Source organism: Hyperolius riggenbachi, chromosome 9, assembly GCF_040937935.1.
Source record: "Hyperolius riggenbachi isolate aHypRig1 chromosome 9, aHypRig1.pri, whole genome shotgun sequence".
In the NCBI taxonomy this organism is placed as follows: Eukaryota; Metazoa; Chordata; class Amphibia; order Anura; family Hyperoliidae; genus Hyperolius; species Hyperolius riggenbachi.
In genome coordinates, this window is record NC_090654.1 from 46,882,813 (window position 1) to 46,904,539 (window position 21,727).

Below are 21,727 nucleotides of genomic sequence, written 5' to 3' on the forward strand. Positions count from 1 at the left end.
CTACCTATACTGAAGGGAAAGGGGGGAGGGGTCATCTGGCTACCTATACTGGAGGGAAAGGGGGGGAGGGTTCATCTGGCTACCTATACAGGGGGAGGGGGTCACCAGGTTATCTATACTGGAGGGAAGGGGAGAGGGGTCATTTCGCTACCTATACTGAAGGGGGCGGCTGGTGACAGTGGCCTTGGGCGGTAAAGAGTACAAATCCGGCCGAGTGTAAGTATCTCGTTTTGATCCCGAGCATCAGCTCGAGATCACTTTCAAAGGAAATAAATATGGCAGCCTCCATATACCTCTCATTTCTGGTTCCCTTGAAGGCTAAGGAGAATTTAACTGGCTGACTGGCAAAATGCAAGATTCTTCTGAGACGTTGAGGTGAATGCTCTGTTGTTGTTGTTTGCTGGCTGCTATCAGCCTTCAGCCTGCAGTGCTTTTCATATAAGGACATTAGCGCCATCTAGTGCTTGTACTATAAAAATGCAGGGACACTCTTGCATTATTGTCACTAATTAGCAGAAAGTCCCGGCGACTCACGTCTTCTGTTTTGTCACACAGGGAGAATGGCTTCTTCTGTTTAATTACATCATGACATTCCCAGAGGTGCTGAGCCAGGCGGCAGAGATCTCTCTGACATCCCCGGGGATCCGAGTCACAGCCAGCACCGAAGCGGTAAGATATCTCAGGGGGTGTGTCTGTGTACATGAGGGAGGGGGAGCCTGAGGACTGATACCGGCGTCTAGCTTTATTCCCCAGCGGGACACTCGGTGCAGACGTACTGCTTACTTACAAGGATTGTCTATTATTTACAATTACTATAGCAAAGATGAGTAATGGCCGTAATCATCAGCATAATGAGACAATCGTATCAGTTTCCTTATATATTTTTGTTAATTGGTTTTTCAAGCACTGACTGTCAAAATATGCACCTTCTCTTGTTCCCACTGTATAAACTTGCTTCTAAAGCCCCATCTACATGTTACAATTTCACGTGCGATTGATCGAATTCAATTGGATTGATTAAATCTGACATGTCCGATCGGGACTCGATTGATAGTGTGGTTGATTTTGCATTGATAACAAACAAAAATCAATCACGCTATCGATTGTGTCCCGATCGGACATGTTAGATTTAATCGATCCAATTGAATTCGATCAATCGCACGTGGAATTGTAACGTGTAGATTGGGCTTAATGGTGTGTACATATCTTTGATGGATGTTGCAAATTGGGGAGCAGGACCCAATTCCCTTGGGCGACATCGCTGGGCCAGGCTGCACACACCCCCTGCGTAGCTGATGACATGCTGTGTTGCTATGCGGGGGATCAGTGAGAAGCTCATACGTGGCGGCAGGTGAGGGATCGGCGTGAACAATTGGATCGGCTGGGGGGGGGTCGGCATCACCGGGGTTGAGTAGATCCTGGATCACTCGCGGGTTGCCGGCTGCCGTACACATGCTTGATTGTCAGCTGAGGCGCTCGTTATTGGCCACCTCAGCCAACTTTAGTCAGGCATGTGTATGAGGCTTTAAGATTTGTGTCCTGACTAAAGATGCCCATAGATTAATTGGCTCGACTGCCAATCGACCATAATTATAATCGATTTGGATGAAATTTGGTGCCGCCAAGAGCATGCACGATTGATGATTCGACCAGTTTTGAACCGAAATTGACCATTTGTATCAATTGGATATGCTGGAAAATCTCGGGCCAAGATGCAAAGCATGCGATAATCACAATCCCCCCCCCAAGTGCCCATGCAGTTATACTTTACCTGCCACGCTGCCCGCTAGTGTCCGCTGCTGTGTCCATTATAATTCTGCATTCTGGCCCCACGTGACTGCCAGCATATAGCACGAGATGTGTGTGATGTCACACACGCCCAACATGCAATCACGCTGCCACCAGGTGGGGGCGCAAATGTGGAAGTACAAGGATGGCGGCAGCGCGGACGGTGGTAGGTAAAGTATAACTGCACAGGGGGAGGGGGGGCATAAATATATTAGAAGGGTAGTGGTCGATGGCAGCGTTTACAAGGCTGATTCCCGCAAGATTGCCGCATGCTGAAAACAAATCAGGAATCGGCCTCTTTCCGATCAAATTAGATCAGAGCGAGATCTGCCCATTGGTCGATTGGGTTGCCACGGTTCACCGGTATGGCGGTACACCGCCGTTTGTGCATGGTAATCATACCATGCACAATCCCGTTTTAGGGGGTGGGGTCGAGATCGGCGCATCGGCAGGGGGAGAATGGCCGCAGCTCGGGGAGAAGATGCATCTGTGGGGGAGAGCGGGCAGAAACTACTCACTTTCCAATGGCCACACGCGGCTACAATCTACTTCCTCCCAGACGTCGTCGCGTTGGTAACGGTGCCCCCTGTGATGACTTAGCCACATGTCATTACAGGGAGCGCTGTTATTAAAGTGACAACGCCTGGGAGGAACAAGATAGACACCGCGTGTGGCTAGCTGAAGAAAGGTGAGTAGGTTCTGTCCGCTCTCCCCAGCCGCTGCACTGGAGGCACCTATACCTATACTGGGGGCAACCATACTAGATATCTATACTGGGAGGCACCTATACTGGGGGCAACCATACTAGCTATACTGGGAGGCACCTATACTGGGGGCAACCATACTAGCTAGCTATACTGGGAGGTACCTATACTGGGGGCAACTATACTAGCTATCTATACTGGGGCATCTATACTGGGTGGCACCTATACTGAGGGTATCTATACTGGGAGGCACGTATACTGGAGGCAACTATACTAGCTGTCCATATTGGGAGGCACCTATACCTATCCTGGCGGCAACTATACTAGCTATCTGTACTGGGAGGCACCTATACTGGGCTATAAAGTTATACTGGAGGCACCTACCTGGCTAACCTATACTTGGGGCACCAATAGCTGGCCAGTTTGGGTGTTAGCCGGCCAGATCCCGAAGTTTTCGGGTTCTGGTCGTAACACGCTTTAACTTTAAAGTGTACTCCAGCCGAAGCTCGGGTACAAAATCAGATAGGTAAGCCTCGGGATCCTATTGAGGCTTCCCGTTGTTCACCGTCGCTGAGCGCGGCCTCCTGGAAGATTAGCGACAAGGCAATAATTGTGTAATGACGTATACCGTGATATTTTCTGAGACCGTTATCATACCGTCATATTTCATACCGTTGCAACCCTATTGGTCGATCGCCCGACTAAATTGCTAGATGTATCCCAGGCGATTGTCCCTATGATCAATCATATCGGGGACACAATTAAGGTTGCCGATAGATGTCGAACAATCTTTTTATTGATTGTTCAGTTGATCCGAATTTTGAATTGATTTGTCTGATTGGATTACTTTTCATGTTACCCTCGGTTGGTGGGACCCTATCATCATTTCCGACTGATTGCAATGATCAATTCAGCACTGTGTAAACTCTTCAAAGGGGTGGGGATCAAGTAGTTTCTATGCATAGTGTACTTAACTTATTCAAAATGGGAAGCTTTCTGTTATTTGCATGCTGAGATAAGCATGGGGGGGGGGGGGGGGGGGGAACGTTACAAACCCCTTTAACATTAATATGTGCTTGGCTCTAGGTATGCAAATTCCTTGTCAACCTCAGCATGGACTTCAGTTGCTACTATAACAGAGTTCATATTCTCGGGGTAAGTGGAACTTAGTAGCTAAAAGGGACAAGAACCTGTTCTTTGTCCACAGCATAATATTGTGCTCTGCTTCCTCCCAGGAGCCCTTGCCTCATCTGTTCAGTCAGATGTTTGCTCGGCTGCAGCTGATGAAGGGGGTGAGTGGCGTTCTGCATTCCGCCCTGGCTTTACTACATATACAGCCACTGGCACAGATCTAACTGTTGTGGGAAGACATCTCAGTGCCCAGCATGGTAGAGGCTGCATCACTGTACGAGGCTGATGGAGAGTCATCACTTAGCACCTGTATACAGGGTTGTGATTCCTCCTGAGGGAGTGCTTGGCTGCTTCTTCAGGGCAGAGGACAACTACTGGCAGAGACACCAAAGAAGAAACTATATGAAGAGAGCACATATTTTGGACACCAGAGACAGTAAACTAAGGCCTGGTTCACACAAGTCTGTACACTTCCTGTCCCAGTCAAATACTGTCCTGTCAGTTTTGCATCAGTCTTCTATCAGTTTGACCTGACTGGATTGGAAATGTACACCTTTTATGTGTGAACACAAAGTGATACAAAACTGACCATTCAGGATATATACAGATTCATAGAAACGCATACAAAAGTGATGCCAAATGTCAAAAACTGACAGCACTGGATGCCCTTTTTTTTGTGTGTGAACCAAGCCTATGAAGCAAGTATTGGTGGGGCTGATTTGCAAAAGGAAAAACGGAGCAGTTTTTCAGAGAAGGCAATGTTTGTGTTTAATTTATCATCTTAATCTTGATTGTTTGCCTGGGGAAACTGTTCCAGTTTTTATCACTTCTCTTGGTAAATGAGCTTTAGTAGGCACATGACAAGTATAAACAGTAACAGACTGCTGCATGTCCTGTTCAGTCACGTCAAAATGTTACATCACTTTGCCTGCATAATATAATGAGTACACTTAGTTTTGTGTCTTATTAGGGCAAAAATCTCATTCTACCCAGTCCCTGAGTGCTCTGTTGCCAAGATGAGTTAGTAGATCCTGCAAGTGCTCATGGGAGATCACATGACATGGTTTGTAATGTGCATCAACACTGCCTTTCCCAGATCTCATGTTGTTGGCACATGTGCAAAATTTCGGAGACCAACTTGCCTCAAGGTTTGGGTTAGCAGAAGGAGCCCAGATTACAGAAAGGCACCACTAGATGGCACCATTTAGTGATGGCCAGGGTAATAAAATCCGCACATGGGAATAGGCATTTGAAAGAACACATTGCTGTTGCTTGCAGGGGACCTTAGACCACTGCTAAGGAGAGACTTGTTCAGTTCTGTTTAATGGTTGCCATACACCGTACAATCTAATGCTCCATCATATATATATATATATATATATATATATATATATATATATATATATATATATATATTCAATAGATTACATAAGTAAAAGTTTAACAAAGTTACATCTCAGTTTTGACTTAGAGTGGGTCTGGACTCCTCCCTACCTTTGTTGACAAGTAAGCAAGATGTTTATGGGTAATTCAAAGTAAATGCAAGGAAAATGTTTAATGCTTGCTTAATAAAGGTGATTTTACTCCATTGGCACCTCCCTCTCTGTCTGCCTCTGGGAGCTGATGCTGAGCTAATGTGCTGTGGTTCCCTCTTGCATTGCTCCTTTCATGTGTGCGTAGTAGGCTGTAGGCACAACAGCTTATAGTCTGGTAGCCTCAGAGCATGGCGCAAACTCAGAGGAATACATGGGGAGAAGAGGTAGGCTGTGGTGGGCAGTGGCAGAGAGGAAAAGTAAAGCCTCATTGAACAGTACATGCTACATTGAGCTCTGTGATGTCGTCATGGCAAAGTATCTAGGTGTCCCTCAGTTACTTAAAGATCTGGAAGGCCAGATATTTGAGCAACAAGGGGTGCATTAAGGGCCCTTTTTCAAGAGCCATTGATAGGCTGTGAAAAGACTCTTGAACTCTCACAACTGCTACCTGGTAACTGCTCACTGAGCAGCTAATTTGTAAACACAGGATGTTAACCCTAGGTCTGCTACCATGAAAGCAGGAAGCGCTGTAACAAGGAAATGTTTTTCTTAAAAGGTTATTATGCTGTTGCTTATCTTTTATAGCAGAGAGGAAGTGCAGAGTTCTGGTCCGCTTAAAAGTGGTACTATAATGTGATTTATACCATCATTTTTTTTTTGTTCCTACCTCACCCCGTAAAATTTTTTTCCTCTTCAAAATTTCCAGGTCTCCTCCCACTGTCTCCCCTTCAGCCAGTCAGAAGAACCCAAGCCCGTTTCAGTTACACATCTGTTGCATGGATTAGCCTCACTTTTGTGCCTTATTTTTAAAATAGTCTCATTCAGCCACACCCCTTAATGTTGTGTTGCTAGTATGGGAGAGTAGACACTGCTGGTGCTCAGGGTGAGCTTTCTTCAGCTCCACTCATCACTTATCGCATACCACTTTCCCCTCACATTTTTTAACCCCCATACTGCCTGGTAGTGGCTCTGCCATCTGAACAAAACCAGCCCCCATGGTACTTGACATCAGAGAGTAGAATTCCTTCTCCTCCTGCAAAGCAGCCTTGTTCAGTATAGTTCAGTATAGTTGATGAGGAGTTCATCCTAAACTCTTAGATAAGATAGCTTAAAATCTTTCGCCTCATTTCTGACCACAAAAAGCTTACCCTACATGTAAAAATACTATTTGAATCAAGAGAAAATAAAACCAGGATGGTTTAGAAGTTTCCCACTTTTTACAAGTCATTTTGCTCTCCTGGGCAGGTGAGGTAACTTTCCCACAGCACTTATATCACATTCCAGTCATGCAAATAGGACATTCGCATGTGTCGGAAAAGATGGAGACTCTAGAAAGCACTGCCACGTGGGGTATGCCACAGGCCCAGTTTTACTGCCTCTGCCACAGTGGCGTAGCTATGGGCCCCAGTGTGAGTTTTACATTGGGCCCACCAAAGCAGTCTTTACGTAACACTTGATACGGCACTACAAAACCTGCCAGGGTCATCACAGTATTAGAGGTGCAAGAAAGGGATGGGAAACAGTTTGTTAATGATTACTACTATTCAAAGCATCTATAGAAGTGATTACCACCACAGGAGCAATAAACCGCTAATACTTTGTTTGAGGAAAGGCCCCAATGCGGTCGCTACCTCTGCAACCCCTATTGCTACGCCACTGCTCTGCCACCAGGTGATCATATGTTCTACAACTTGCCAAACAACTTCCTTTTGCTGACTGTCTATTTAAAAAGCAAACCCACTTCCATGGAGGAATAAAAAACAAATATTGATTTCCAGATGACCTGTCCATCACTGTTTGCTTCTGCGGGGGACTAGTGGACCCGGTGAAGGAAATGCTAGTGGGTTGTGTATGCAGAGCTGTGAACAGAAATGTGAGAGTCTGATATTCCTCTAGATGTGCATTACTTCCTACTACTATAAGCAGACCATCACTAGAGTATACGATTTTGGGGTGGAGATGTGTAAAATTCCATCCCATTTCACACCCAATTTAATTGGCCAATTATCGACCAGTTTTACCACCTTCCTGTAGTATGAGAGCTTGCCTACACAATCTGTTCATAGTATCTAATATCTGTTGGCCCTCATGCTACATAGAAGTCATAAAATTGGCCAATTAAAATGGGGGCATGTGCTGTACCAGGCTTTAGGGCTCATTCACATCTATGGGCGGTTTTGGCCTTTTTTCAAGCGCAGGCGATTTTGAAAATCGCCCACAAAAACGCTTGTGCAATGAATCTCTGAGAAGGTTCATATCATGCGCTGTGCGTTCAGCAAAGCGTTGCCTGTACCATTTTTGGGTTGTTTTTGCTGTAGTGGATAGGTATAGGAAGAGCGCTAAACACTCACAAAACTTTATGCAGCGATTGCGTTCGCTTTTTTTTTTAAGAATACATTGTATTTTATTTTCCAGGTCAAACAGTTCACTTCCTGACTTGCGTCAGAGAGTGAATCTTAAAACCTCTTATCAGAAACGCAGCATGCTGTGGAGCGCCGGGAAGAGGGGGGAAGCATACAAAAACGCAAATCGTTTGCATTTTTGATTTTAGGTGTGAATGAGGCCTTACAGTACACACTGGAACAGGAACTTTGGAGCATTTTACACACTACAATGCTGTACTGTTGTCATGACTACAATGAGATCTAATTTAAGTTTGAAATGTTGATGTGGACAGTATATATATTATTTATAAATTGGCAACGTTATACAGCTTTTAACTTGAAGTATCCATATTAGTGCAGAATAACTGTTGTTCTACTACTAACTGACAGTTGCCAATTCTGCACAATGTGGACTCGCTGCGGTCAGTTGACAGCTAAACTGCAGTTAGCAAGCAGGAACTGGCTCATTCAACAGCCAATCTGTGGGGAATCCTACCTAACAGGGGGTGCTCGGATACCCCTTTTCAAAAATCCGAATTGCATCAGATAGTCCGAACTTTCAGATATCCGCGTTCATGCGTATATCCGAACGCATTATCCGGGGCGGATTCAGATATCCAAATGGAAAAAACCATAAGTGGGCTTTAAATTGCTTCTAAAACGGTTTTTTTTTTTTTGAGTGAAAATGAGGCATGTAGCATCATGTTTTTTTTTTTTTTTTTTAAAGGGAAACACTAATTGATTAGGTGGGGACTTAAAAATCCCCCCCCCCCCCCCCACCCAAAAAAAATATTGGCTGTCCATTATCATTAGGCCTAGGTTCCAGACAGCGATCGTGTGCAGCCCACATTATGTCTAAAGTCCAACCGCACAACTGGGACATTACAGTTTTCAGCCAAGACACCTCCCAAAAAATTACGCAGCAAATGTGTTTTGGGTTATAGGTGGTATCAGTGGCCTGTGGCACCCTGGCGGTGCGAGCTGCACAGGCAGCAGGAGCAGGGCAATGCAAGCAGCAGCAGGTGTAATGTGTGCCAGGAGCATGCCGGACGTGTAACGTGCCAATTGCCACGTGTCAAGTGACAGTCAGACAGCATAGGAGAAGACACTAGTGCACACTAAGGCTACATACACACTTTAGATAAAAGTCTTTGGAAAAGGCAAGATCACAGACCAATTTTACCCTGTTCCATGTAGAATGAGAGCCATACTCTACACAGTCTATTCTATTGAGCTGAACTCCCCATCAGACAGAAATCTTTGCAAGATGCTGCACACAAAGATGCTGTACACATTCAACAGATCAGTATCTGCAAAAGATCAGTTCCTGCAAAATGCATTCATAGTCTATGATATCTGCGGATCCTCATACACACCTTGTTTAACAGACATCCATCTGCAGATCAGAGCCACCAGGATGGATCTTCAGATATGCAGATGAATGTCAAAACAAGGTGTGTATGAGGATCTGTAGATATCAGACTGTGAATGCATTATGCAGGAACAGATCTGTTGCAGGTGTACAGCATCTTTGTGCTCAGCATCTTGCAAAGATTTTTATCTGATGGGGAGTTCAGCTCAATAGAATAGACTGTAGAGTATGACTCTCATACTAAATTGAATGGGGTAAAATTGGTCTGTGATCTTGCCTTTTCCAAAGACTTTTATCTCAAGTGTGTATGTAGCATAACTGTCACACTGGCACTGCTCACAACACTGCAGTTCTGTAGAAAGCTAACACAGTAGTACTATTACTCTAACAACTATTAGCACTGACTGCAGTATTCCTATTCCCTAATCTAACTATACTGTAGCTGGCTAAGGCTAATAGCTGGCCAGGTCCTGTGCACAGCACACACACAGACACATAGCAGCTGCAGCAGCCCTGCAGCACAGCAGCACACACTCTGACTGCCACAACAATGAAATCAAGCTAATTAACAGTACAAGAATAGTGTATTGATAGTGAAGGGGTTAATCACTGAACAGCTTTAGGTTTATTACTGTGTACAGCCGTTGCTAGGCCAGCAGCACTGGAGCATGTCTCTCAGTGAAGCATTCAGCAAGCTAGGACGATATCTATCGTCATGGCAGCCCTCCTTATTATACAGGGGGGGCTGTGCCAGGTTTCCTTTCTGTGATTGGTTGCTAGGGCTTCTGCTGGGAGCCCTGAGCCCTCTGATTGGCTCAATGATGTCATCTCCTTAGTTACAGTATTCAGATCCGGATATCCGGGGGTATGCGACCAATATCCGCAGATAGCTATCCGGATTTCCACAGAAACCCGGAATCTTGAAACAGAATCGGATAGCTAAAAAAAAATTTTGGATATCTGGGTTACCTGGATATCCGGAATCCGGATAAGCATCCCTGCTATCTAATAAAATCCCTGTGTCTCTGCGTCCCATGTCCGTGTGTGTGTGTGTCTGCGTCTCATGTCCATGTTTCCCTGCGTCTGCGCTACTGCACATGTGCCGCAGGGACAGCCGTTGTTGGGACGGGAGCAGGACAGCCAGGGGGCCAGCCAGGCGTGCGCAGCGAGCGGGCGCGGGCATGCGTGCTGACAGGTGGCGGCAGTGACCGACCTAGAGCCCGTTATTAAACGGGCTAAGGTCCCTAGTCCTATATACTAACTGAAGGTTAGTATGCGTGGTCCCTGCGTGGTGGCTTAGTGTGGGTGGTGCAGTTGTGGGCAGGGGGTGGCTTAGTGTGGGTGGTGCAGTTGTGGGCAGGAGGTGGCTTAGTGTGGGTGGTGCAGTTTTGGGCAGGCGGTGGCTTAGTGTGGGTGGTGTAGTTGTGGGCAGTGGCTTAGTGTGGGTGGTACAGTTATGGGCAGGCGGTGGCTTAGTGTGGGTGGTGCAGTTGTGGGCAGGCGGTGGCTTAGTGTGGGTGGTGCAGTTGTGGATGTGGGCTTACAGGGAGTGCAGAATTATTAGGCAAATTAGCATTTTGACCACATCATCATCTTTATGCATGTTGTCTTACTCAAAGCTGTATAGGCTCGAAAGCCTACTACCAATTAAGCATATTAGGTGATGTGCATCTCTGTAATGAGAAGGGGTGTGGTCTAATGACATCAACACCCTATATCAGGTGTACATAATTATTAGGCAACTTCCTTTACTTTGGCAAAATGGGTCAAAAGAAGGACTTGACAGGCTCAGAAAAGTCAAAAATAGTGAGATATCTTGCAGAGGGATGCAGCACTCTTAAAATTGCAAAGCTTCTGAAGCGTGATCATCGAACAATCAAGCGTTTCATTCAAAATAGTCAACAGGGTCGCAAGAAGCGTGTGGAAAAACCAAGGCGCAAAATAACTGCCCATGAACTGAGAAAATTCAAGCGTGCAGCTGCCAAGATGCCACTTGCCACCAGTTTGGCCATATTTCAGAGCTGCAACATCACTGGAGTGCCCAAAAGCACAAGGTGTGCAATACTCAGAGACATGGCTAAGGTAACGTCAGCCTGAAAGACGACCACCACTGAACAAGACACACAAGCTGAAACGTCGAGACTGGGCCAAGAAATATCTCAAGACGAAAATTAAAGTCTTGACGAAAATTAGAGTCTTGAATGGGCCAGATGGATGGGCCCGTGGCTGGATTGGTAAAGGGCAGAGAGCTCCAGTCCGACTCAGACGCCAGCAAGGTGGAGGTGGAGTACTGGTTTGGGATGGTATCATCAAAGATGAGCTTGTGGGGCCTTTTCGGGTTGAGGATGGAGTCAAGCTCAACTCCCAGTCCTATTGCCAGTTTCTGGAAGACACCTTCTTCAAGCAGTGGTACAGGAAGAAGTCTGCATCCTTCAAGAAAAACATGATTTTCATGCAGGACAATGCTCCATCACACGCGTCCAAGTACTCCACAGCGTGGCTGGAAAGAAAGGGTATAAAAGAAGAAAAACTAATGACATGGCCTCCTTGTTCACCAGATCTGAAACCCATTGAGAACCTGTGGTCCATCATAAAATGTGAGATTTACAAGGAGGGAAACCAGTACACCTCTCTGAACAGTGTCTGGGAGGCTGTGGTTGCTGCTGCATGCAATGTTGATGGTGAACAGATCAAAACATTGACAGAATCCATGGATGGCAGGCTTTTGAGTGTCCTTGCAAAGAAAGGTGGCTATATTGGTCACAGATTTGTTTTTGAATGTCAGAAATGTATATTTGTGAATGTTGAGATGTTATATTGGTTTCACTGGTAAAAATAAATAATTAAAATGGGTATATATTTGTTTTTTGTTAAGTTGCCTAATAATTATGCACAGTAATAGTCACCTGCACACACAGATATCCCCCTAAAATAGCTAAAACTAAAAACTACTTTCAAAAATATTCAGCTTTGATATTGAGTTTGTTGGGTTCATTGAGAATTATTCCTCAAAAATATAACTTGTCTAATAATTCTGCACTCCCTGTAGTGTGGGTGGTACAGTTGTGGGCAGGTGGTGGCTTAGTGTGGGTGGTGCAGTTGTGGGCAGGTGGTGGCTTAGTGTGGGTGGTGCAGTTGTGGAAAAAAGCAAGGGGAGAGGGAGCGCTCCAATGGTGCATTAACCTTTTTATTATTAAAACACGTAAAGTATATTTGCACTTACAAACTTTTCAGGTTTTCAATCGCTTTTGGTAATCACAACGTGTTTCGGCGCTTAGCCACGCCTTCTTCAGGTCTGAAGAATGCGTGGCTAAGTGCCGAAACACGCTGTGACGTCAGACGGCACGCTAGGAGGAGGTACCGCCCACAGTCCGCGTCTCCCCGATTACCATCGCTCCTGCCAGCTCTGGCCAAGCTGAGGAGCTACGAGAGCTCGCTGGACGGCCTCCAAAAGCGATTGAAAACCTGAAAAGTTTGTAAGTGCAAATATACTTTGCGTGTTTTAATAATAAAAGGTTAATGCACCATTGGAGCGCTCCCTCTCCCCTTGCTTTTTTTACATAGATCTCTGGCACCACCCAGTACTGGGAGCTAGCACCAGGAGCAACATAACCATTAGGGCCAGTGTTGCAGTAGACTAGCGCAAGTAAAAGTACACACTTTTCTTGGTGCAGTTGTGGGCAGGTGGTGGCATAGTGTAGGTAGTGCAGTTGTGGGCAGGCGGTTGTTTAGTTCAGCGATTGTGGTGTGCATGCGCAGGGCCTCTGCGGCAGTTGCGGTGTTGGGCAATGTTTGTTCTATGGCGGTTGTGCAGTAGGATTCCTTTGAGAAACGGGTTCACTGGTGATATCTAGGCCATCATAACCAGCTGCAGACTGGTGTGAGAAATTAATCTTTAAAGGGAACCAGAGAGGAAGCACCCTTGTGTATTTTACCATGTATATCAGTAAGAACATTAGAGAAAACACTTACCATGCTGTCTGTTTCGTCCTCACTGCTAAAAGTGTCTGTTATCAGCAGTCACAAGAATCCCAGACTGAGCAATTAAATCTGGCTTTGCTGGGAATGATTATTGCTGAGTCATTATAGCAAAGCCACAAGGGGGCAGGCTTGGGCTTGAAATAACACCACAGAAGACAGACTTAGCTATAATCTTTCTGTAGCAAAGCTAGACGGAGCAGCCTGACTTCTCAGTCGGGGGTTCTTATCAGAGGTGATAACAGTCAGATTACACAGAGAACAATGAAACAAAGGGCAGATTAGGTGTTTACTGTCATGTTCCCACTGATTTATAAGGTAAAATACAAGAGGGTGCTTCATCTCTGGTTCTCTTTAATGATATGAAATCACCAAATCTGCAGAACTGATCATGTTTATGTAACCAGAATGACCCAGATTTTAATGTAGCTGCCTCATCAGCATGTGCACGGACCTCTGGCGCTGGAGCCAGTGCTGGGGGCTCTGGTACTGGGGCAGCTCATAGAAGGAGAAGCTGAAGTTTCTGCTGAAGCTGAGCTCAGTCACTGCAGGGACCGGTGGCAGCTTCACGCAATGGAACTTATTCAGGGTCCGTCTCTTGGTGATACCAGCCCTGCCTCCCTTATGCTTTGTTCTGCCACCAGTCTTCTCCTTCAGGATTGGTGGCTGAGATGGAGGAGGAGCCTGCAGGACCCAGCTGTCCTTCCTTACAGCATTCTGCATCTCTCTCTGACTGGGCGGCCGGTCGGCCATGTTGTCGGAGCACGTCCGTGGAGACGGGATGCTGCACAGGAGAGCAGTGAGGGAGCTCTCTGATGGCGATGTTCTCACCCATGGGGTCATGTCATTGCCGAGGACTGGCTGCGATCTGAATTTCTCAGCCGTCTGCGGGGTCTTCATTGTTGGGGGAAAGTCTGTACTCTTACTGCTGTTTCTGTTCCTCACAACTGGAAAATATTTAAAGAGGAAAAGTAGTAAAAATAACATAATAAATACAATTGTTTAAAATATTCATTTTAAAGATTTAGTCAGTGTTTGCCCAATGCAAAATCTTTCCTCTCCCTGATTTACATTCTGAAATGTATCACTGGTGGTGACATCTTTAGTTCTGCCAGGTGATCTGTACGGAAAGTTAACTATTGAGAGTTCTGTTCAAAGAGGGAGATAGTGCTGGCTTGGCAGTTGGAAACAGTTATTTCCCACAATGCAACAAGGTTCACAGCAAACTATCAGGACCGTGGTCATGACATCACGCTGTGGGAGGGGTTTCACCACAATAGCAGCCATACAGACCCCCTGATGATCTATTTGAGAAAAGGTAAAGATTTCTAGTAGGAAAGGGGGTGTCAGCTACTGATTGGGATGAAGTTCAATCCTTGGTTAAAGTGAGAGATATATGGAGGCTGCCATATTTATTTCCTTTTAAACCTTACTAGTTGCTTGGCAGCCCTGCTGATACATTTGGCTGCAGTAGTGGCTGAATAACACCAGAAACCAGCATGCAGCTAATCTTGTCAGATCTGACAATAATGTCAGAAACACCTGATCTGCGGCATGCTTGTTCAGGGTCTATGGCTAAAAGTATTAGAGGCAGAGGATCAGCAGGATGGCCAGGGGACTGGTATTGCTTAAAAGGAAATGAATATGGCAGCCTCCATATGCTGCTTCCTTCAGTTGTCCTTTAAGAACTGATTTCAGCAACTGCATTTAGGAATTGGAGCTCAGGTAGAGGAAGAGAAGAAACTCATACTCTAGGATCAAATTGTCAGGAAATAATGAAAACGAACAACTATTGCATTTTTAGCTTGGCCAAGTTGATGCAGGATTATGCAAAATCTGTATGCAAATTTATACAGCTTGAAAATGGACCATCAATCCATTTTAATTCTGGTCCTCTGAACCAGGGGTGGTCAATGACATGCAAATAACGGAGTTGATGCAGGATTATGCAAATTTTGTATACAAATTTATACAGCTTAAAATGTGCCAATGTGCCCTGAACAAGCATGCAGCAGATCAGGTACTCAGCTGACTCAGGTTTTGCTGGATTAGCCATATGCTTCTTCTAGTTTTGCCTCAGACACTACTTATGCCAGAAGATCAACAGGGCTGCCAGGCAACTGGCATTGTTAACAAGGAAATAATATGGCAGCCTCCATATACCTCTTACCTTTGGTTCCCTTTAAAATGTACTCAGGGAAATCCTATTATCTAGGAAGAGGGAATTCTTTCACATTGTCCTCAGGTCCCCGTTGCCAAAGAATTCTGACAAGGGCTTGCATCTCACTGACCACCCCTACTCTGAACCTGTCCTTCCATGTTTTTAACTTATCCAATTACCTGTGTAAAGGTGAGATTGTACACAGTATTTATATACTGGATACCTGAACTGACATGATGAGATAGACATGGGTATGTACAGTGCCTAGCACACAAATAACTATGCTGTTCCTTTTTTTCTTTCTCTGCTTGAAAGAGTTAAATATCAGGTATGTAAGTGGCTGACTCAGTCCTGACTCAGACAGGAAGTGACTACAGTGTGACCCTCACTGATAAGAAATTCCAACTACAAAACACTTTCCTAGCAGAAAATGGCTTCTGAGAGCAAGAAAGAGGTAAAAAGGGGAATTTCTTATCAGTGAGGGTCACACTGTAGTCACTTCTTGTCTGAGTCAGGACTGAGTCAGCCACTTACATAATGATTTCAAGCAGAGAAAGAAAAAAAGGAACACAGCCTAGTTATTTGTGTGCTAGGCACTGTACATACGCATGTTTATCTCATCATGTCACTTCAGGTATCCTTTAAAGTACACTTGCTACAGCCAAAGAAACCGGTAGCACTGCCAGGCAACTAGAATAGTTTAAAATGAAATAAATATGGCAGTCTCTATATCCCTCTCAGTTTAGGCGTACTTTAAACAACAATGCGGCTTATCTAGTCAGAAGCATTTGATCTGTATGCTTGTTCAGGGTCTATGGGTAAGGCCGTCTTCACATTATAAATTGCAAGCGCTGAGCGACTTACTGAGTTTTTTTTCAAAGTGCTTTTCCCTAGACTTTGAGCTTAGAAAAGCGCTTTTCTATCCAATTTTAGATTTTTACTTGCTGACGTCGGTCAGGAAGTGATCTCTTTGCCCAGAAAATAATAAATAAAATGTATTTATTCTTAAAAGCGCTAGGGAAATCGCTATACAAATCGCTTTTTCAAGCGCTTAGCGATTTCCCTCTACCTTCCATTAAACCAAACTGCTCAGAAAATGGTACAGGCAGCACTTTTAAAATCAGAAAGCAATCGAAAGGCTCATATGTGAACTCTCTCATAGGAAATCATTGCACAAGCGCTTTTAGGGCAATTTCTAAAATCGGCAGCGCTTTAAAAAAAAAACACAAACGCTCAGTGTGAACAAGCCCTCACAAATTGTAATTTTCCTGACTTAGCTCATCAGAAGGAACAGTGATTTTGAATTTAAATTAAACAAAAGTTTGCCTTCTTAATACAGAAGGTATTTGCGATAATTTTGCATTTGATGTCTCCTACAATGCATCACTGCTGAGTATGCAAATCATCCTTAGTTGTCCCTGTAAGCTAAACACACCTCCTGAACCGCTGGAATGCAATGATGTGTCAGCTTGTCAATTGTACAGAGCCACAATAATCCAACATGCATAGATGCAACCAATTCCGAAACAGTCTGAATGCATGTTGGATTATTGTGGCTGATTTCATGGGGCAGCCATGTTTTTGGTTGAAAGGAGGTGACCAGGAGCATGAGACACAGTTCCAACTGTCCTGATCACCCCTCCCAGCTGTGCGCACTAGGCTTCAAAGAATTCAAGATTTAAAAAAATTGCACCAAAACAGCAGAATGAGAACAATAACATCAGAAATCCCATCATGCTTTGCAGACCATCAGGGGAGAAATGCCCGGGCAGTTTTCTTCTGTGCAGCTAAAAATGAGGCTTGGGTAAGGGCCCTTTTCCACTAGCAATCGCTAGCATTCACGCTGAACGCTAGCGATTGCTGAATCGCAAATACCGTCGATTCCCCGACGTTCGCGGCCGCGATTTTGCTATGCTATGCACTGCATAGCAAAATCGCGGCAATTGTCGCTCCGCCCCGCGTTCGCGTTCCCGGCAAAAACGAATCGCGGTAGTGGAAATTACCTACCGCGATTCCTATGTTAAAAAGCAAACCGTAGCGATTGTAAAATCGCTAGCGGTTTGCGTTTTTGCGATTCAGCCAGCGCAAACGCGCTGGTGGAAAAGGGCCCTAAGAAAAACAAAGTTCTCATGCGGTGAAACTGTTAAAGGGAACTAGAGACAAAGCACCCTCATGTATGTTACCATATATATCAGTGGGAACATGACAGTAAACTCCTACCCAGCTCTCGGTTTCATTCTTCACTGCTCAGCCTGCTTCTTATCAACCCTGATAAAATCCCCGACTGAGCATTCAGTCTGGATTTGCTCAGGCCTCTTTTCACATCTATCAACACATGCAGGAGCCGTTTCCTGCACGCTTTATATGCCCTGCGGCGTGTCATCGTGAATCTGCGGTGCGACGCAATCAGCGGCGGTAGCTATTAATTGAACCTGACGGAAAATGCCGGCTCCCAGCGGATCGACGCTCCCGGGTGCGTCGGAACCGCAAAGCACCGAACCGCAGCGAAGGGTGTGAAAGGTAAAATGAAAGTCTATGGACTTTTATTTTACCTCGGTTAACGCAAAGAACTGCCTTTGCGTTACAACGCAGTAAAAGGCTCTGGTGTGAAAGAGCCCTCAGGAATCATTATAGCTGAGTCTGTCTTCTCTGATGTCTTTTCAAGCCCAAGCCTGCCCCCTTGTGGCTCTGCTATTATGACTCAGCTATAAAGATTCCTGAGCAAAACCAGACTGAATTCTCAGTCAGGGATTTTATGAGGGCTGATAAGAAGCAGGCTGAGCAGTGAAGAATGAAGCAGAGAGCAGGGTAGGTGTTTTCTCTAATTGTCCCACTGATATATATGGTAAAATACATGAGGGTGCTTTTCAGTGCTGCTGAGTAGATTTATTTGTTTGGAGGTTCACTGTAAAATAAAATAAATATGGCAGCCTCCATATCTCTCTTACTAAAGTTGTCCTTTAAGAAGGCAAACTTCTGTTTTGCATAAAATTTTAGTAAGGGGGCTTTTTGGTCCTTTTGTAGCCCCTTACACACTCCTAGGAGTTCTGGTGCATCATGAGCTTGCTGGGTAAGTAACTAAGAATTAAAGTTAAAAATAATACCACAGAAGGACGAACAGCTACTTGTCACCAGTGTGAACATGAGAGGCCTTTAACCCATAATGTCTGACATCTGCCTCTGGATTACAGGCAAGCCAGAGGACCTCGGATGGACTCTGACCTCAGAAAACTACAGCAGACGGACGATTGTTCAATAGACACATTAGGGCTTTGATTTGATAGGAGTAGACTAGACAATAAAACGGGCATTAAGTACGTGTATACGTTTCTCTTTGTTGGGTCTATTAACATGTAATGAGAGTGCAGAGGCAGGCAGGGCCCGCCACATGTAATATGACGACCCCCGTGCAGCAGTGCAAGGTGAGGTAAACACAAGTGACAAGGCTTCTGAGTGCCAAGTTCCGCGGAAACAATGCTTTGTGCTGGGAACTCTGGTTAACCGAACCTTTTCATCACGTGAACTTAATATGTGTCCGTTGGCACCTCAGAGCCCAGCTGCAGGTGGGAGATCAGAATAACTGGCATGAGCTCAAACGGCTTAGCCTTATCAGGGCATTTGGGGCGACGCTCATGGGCGGTGCTCACATTGCCTCTGAAAGCGACCTTGCGACCGCAGTTCACTGGAGACGTCTCCACTCGAGTCAACGTCTGCCCTAAGATTGGATCATGGCATCTCCCTGCGGCCGTATTAGATGTACAGACTCGCCCAGATGCTGCCAGCGCACGCCATACCTGAGTCCCGCACTGCGCCCTTCTTGATTACGGGCAAAGCTGGTCTCTTTTCTTTCGGCGCTGGTGGGTGGTTGATTGGGTCCTGAGGGCATCTGGTAGCAGCGTCTGTCTGAAGCAAACACAAATAAGAATTATATCAAAACAGCTTATTATTTGTTATGTAGTGGGGCAGAAATGTCTAAACAAGGCAGTTTTCTAAATCTGTTGAAGATGCCATCTGTATACATATTAAACCACAAACGAAATGTTCTTGTACATAAACACACAATCTGAAAGTAGAACGCTAACGTCCACTTTCAGCTCCTATCTTGTACTTCAAAGCTTCTTCCTTGGAAATTCTTCAGTGTACAGTAAATACTGGTCACATGACCCTCCTGACTGGACTTCCTGTGCCCCGATCCTTTCTATTCTGTGTGTAACTGCCTCCCCTTTTCTTAGGACTGACAGAAGATACTTGGTCTGGCATCACAACAATATCCCATGTTAGCAGCCACTGCTAATAATCCCATTATTCAAATTAATAAAAAATTTAATTGTGTGTACAGATGATGTTCAGCAGTGCCAGGCAACTGTTCTCCAGTACTAGAGGCTGAGATTCCAAACTTTGACCTCTAGTGGCTGGACTGAAGCCCCAGAGGAGGTGAGCTGTGTCTATACTCGTCCACTGCACCACTCTGCAGATGGAGAAGACGGGAGCATAGTGACATGAGGAGGGCCTAAGATAGAACTCAAGTCCCCCTCCCTGCGCCCAGAGGCTGGAGCCTATTCATCCTCTGCCCGGCCTGATTTTCAGAATTTCATATGAAGAAGAAATGAGGCTTTTCTAGACAAATGTTTTCACAAATGTTTCCACCCTTCCTTGCTGCCGCCTCTATATAACACTAACCCAAACCTTAAAGTTGCAGCTACGACATCACGCTAGAGCTTCCATTTCCATTTCCCCTGGGTTTAACAGGTCCCGTTTTCACTGGTGACTGCCTGAATGGTTGTCAGGGGTGTAACTAGAGGGAGGCCCAGAGCTGTGGGGGCCCCAACAACTAATCTTCCATTCCTCTGATACAGGGGACTATACCTTAGTTCAGGTGTTTTTGTGGCTACACTTGTTATGGGTATGAAGATCATGATGGCTACAATTGTTTTATGACCCTTATGAGATAGGCCCCCAGGCCAAGAAGGGCACAAAGGGAAGGCAAGAGAAGGGGTGTGAATATTGGACGGGTGGGCTTCATTCAAGTTTCACTGGTGGGCCCCATGAATTATAGTTACAACACTGATGGTTGTCCTATTTGTTGGGGTCTCATATAGGTACCGACTGACGTATCCATTTGAATTTGGAGGAGTCATTTTTTTTATTAATACTATGCACTGCTGGGTCAGATATTATTCATGTTCTTGTGGGCCTGATGGAGAGTTGTTGACTGGAAAATAATTGCAGCTCATCACACTATTCATGACATTATATTGCATTCTTGCAATGTTTTGGCTCCTATAGAAAGACATTCATGAATCCTTTTCATGAATTGTTGTACTGAATACGTTTTGCATTAATAAAGAGATTGGATAAGATATTTTTTCAAATCGATTTATTTATTGCTATTTAAATAGATATCCTTTGGTAGTACAGAAGATTGTGAACAGTGTGATGGAATACTACTAAGGATAATATCATTACTCACAGTTTTCTGCATATAAAAAGTCTACCAGAGATGATTACATCTAAAGATTGGATACTTCCCCGGGGCTTTCTCCAGCCCTATAAACACATGCAAGTCCCACGCCATCCACCCGCAGTCTGCTGTTGTCCGCGTGTGGAGCTGGAGGAAGCCCCGGGTAAGTATCCAATCTTTAGATGTAATCATCTCTGGTTTACGTTAATGTTACTGAGGGCTGGTTCACACTGCAAGAAATTTTTCTAAGCGCTAGTGATTTGTAAAGCTCTTGCTAATGCAATGCTCTGGGCGACTTTTATAAAATCACATCCATCAAGTGGGATCACACCCATAGCATTACATTAGCAAGAGCTTTTCAAATCACAAGCACTTAGAAAAAGGACTTGTAGTGTAAATTAGCCCTGAATGTCCACGGAGGAGCTCACAGTCTAACCTCTCGAGTCAGGAAAAAAAGGGCACTGTGTGACTGCCGAGATTTGGGCGCCACCATAGGCCATAGTGTGAATTAGAGCTATAGCGACACAGTAATTTGGACCCTAACAAAAGAGAGCCCAAATTACAAAAAAAAAAATCATACTTCATCCGCCAGCAATAGCCAGCTAGTTTCGTTTTTGCCGACTGGGAGTCGGCCAGCCGCCATGTGTGCGTTTTTACGCATTCCTGCTAGTGCGGGAAGCTATTGCAGACATCAACAAGTACAAGTACACAGGATGGCTGCAGGGGGCTGGTAGATGCCCCAGGTAAGTAAAACTCTTTTTTTTTTTTTTTTTACAGTTAAGGCTCCCTTTAATGGACACGACCCTGATCAGCGGCCATAATCACAATTAGGACACATTTTTCATTCGCAATTAAATAAAATTATTCTCTTTCAAAGCCCCAATTCCCAATGTCTGCTTCAAAAATCTCTAGCGTTTTGCAGATCTGCTAGAGGTTTTTGATGTGCACTGGGCCTAAGACAAGGAAAAAATCATGGACCCAAGTTTACTGTATGTAATCAATTAACAATACTTTAATTGTATTAATTGCATAGCTATAGAGACAAAAAAAAGTTCCTTTCAAAATAATTAAAACCAAAAAGAAGAGCCCAGCTGGCCCATAGCAATTAACACATACAATAAACAGGAGCCCCCAGCAAAGGTTAAATTAATACTATAGAGGTATGACCCTGGTCATAATACAAACCCAGCCATGGCCATTAACACATGGCCAT

General features: G+C 44.9%; 1 protein-coding gene across 3 annotated transcripts in view; it reads left to right on the forward strand.

The window, feature by feature from the left end:
- DALRD3 (DALR anticodon binding domain containing 3) overlaps nt 1-5,211 on the forward strand; it is a 34,676-nt gene extending 29,465 nt beyond the window's left edge. For all 3 annotated transcript variants that reach the window (XM_068252667.1, XM_068252668.1, XM_068252669.1), the window contains exons 11-13: nt 556-669; nt 3,579-3,647; nt 3,728-5,211. In XM_068252667.1, the coding sequence (XP_068108768.1) occupies nt 556-669; nt 3,579-3,647; nt 3,728-3,847 (303 nt within the window). In that variant the 3' untranslated portion in view covers nt 3,848-5,211. The remainder of the gene's footprint in view (nt 1-555; nt 670-3,578; nt 3,648-3,727) is intronic.
- Nucleotides 5,212-21,727: the final 16,516 nt, after the last annotated feature.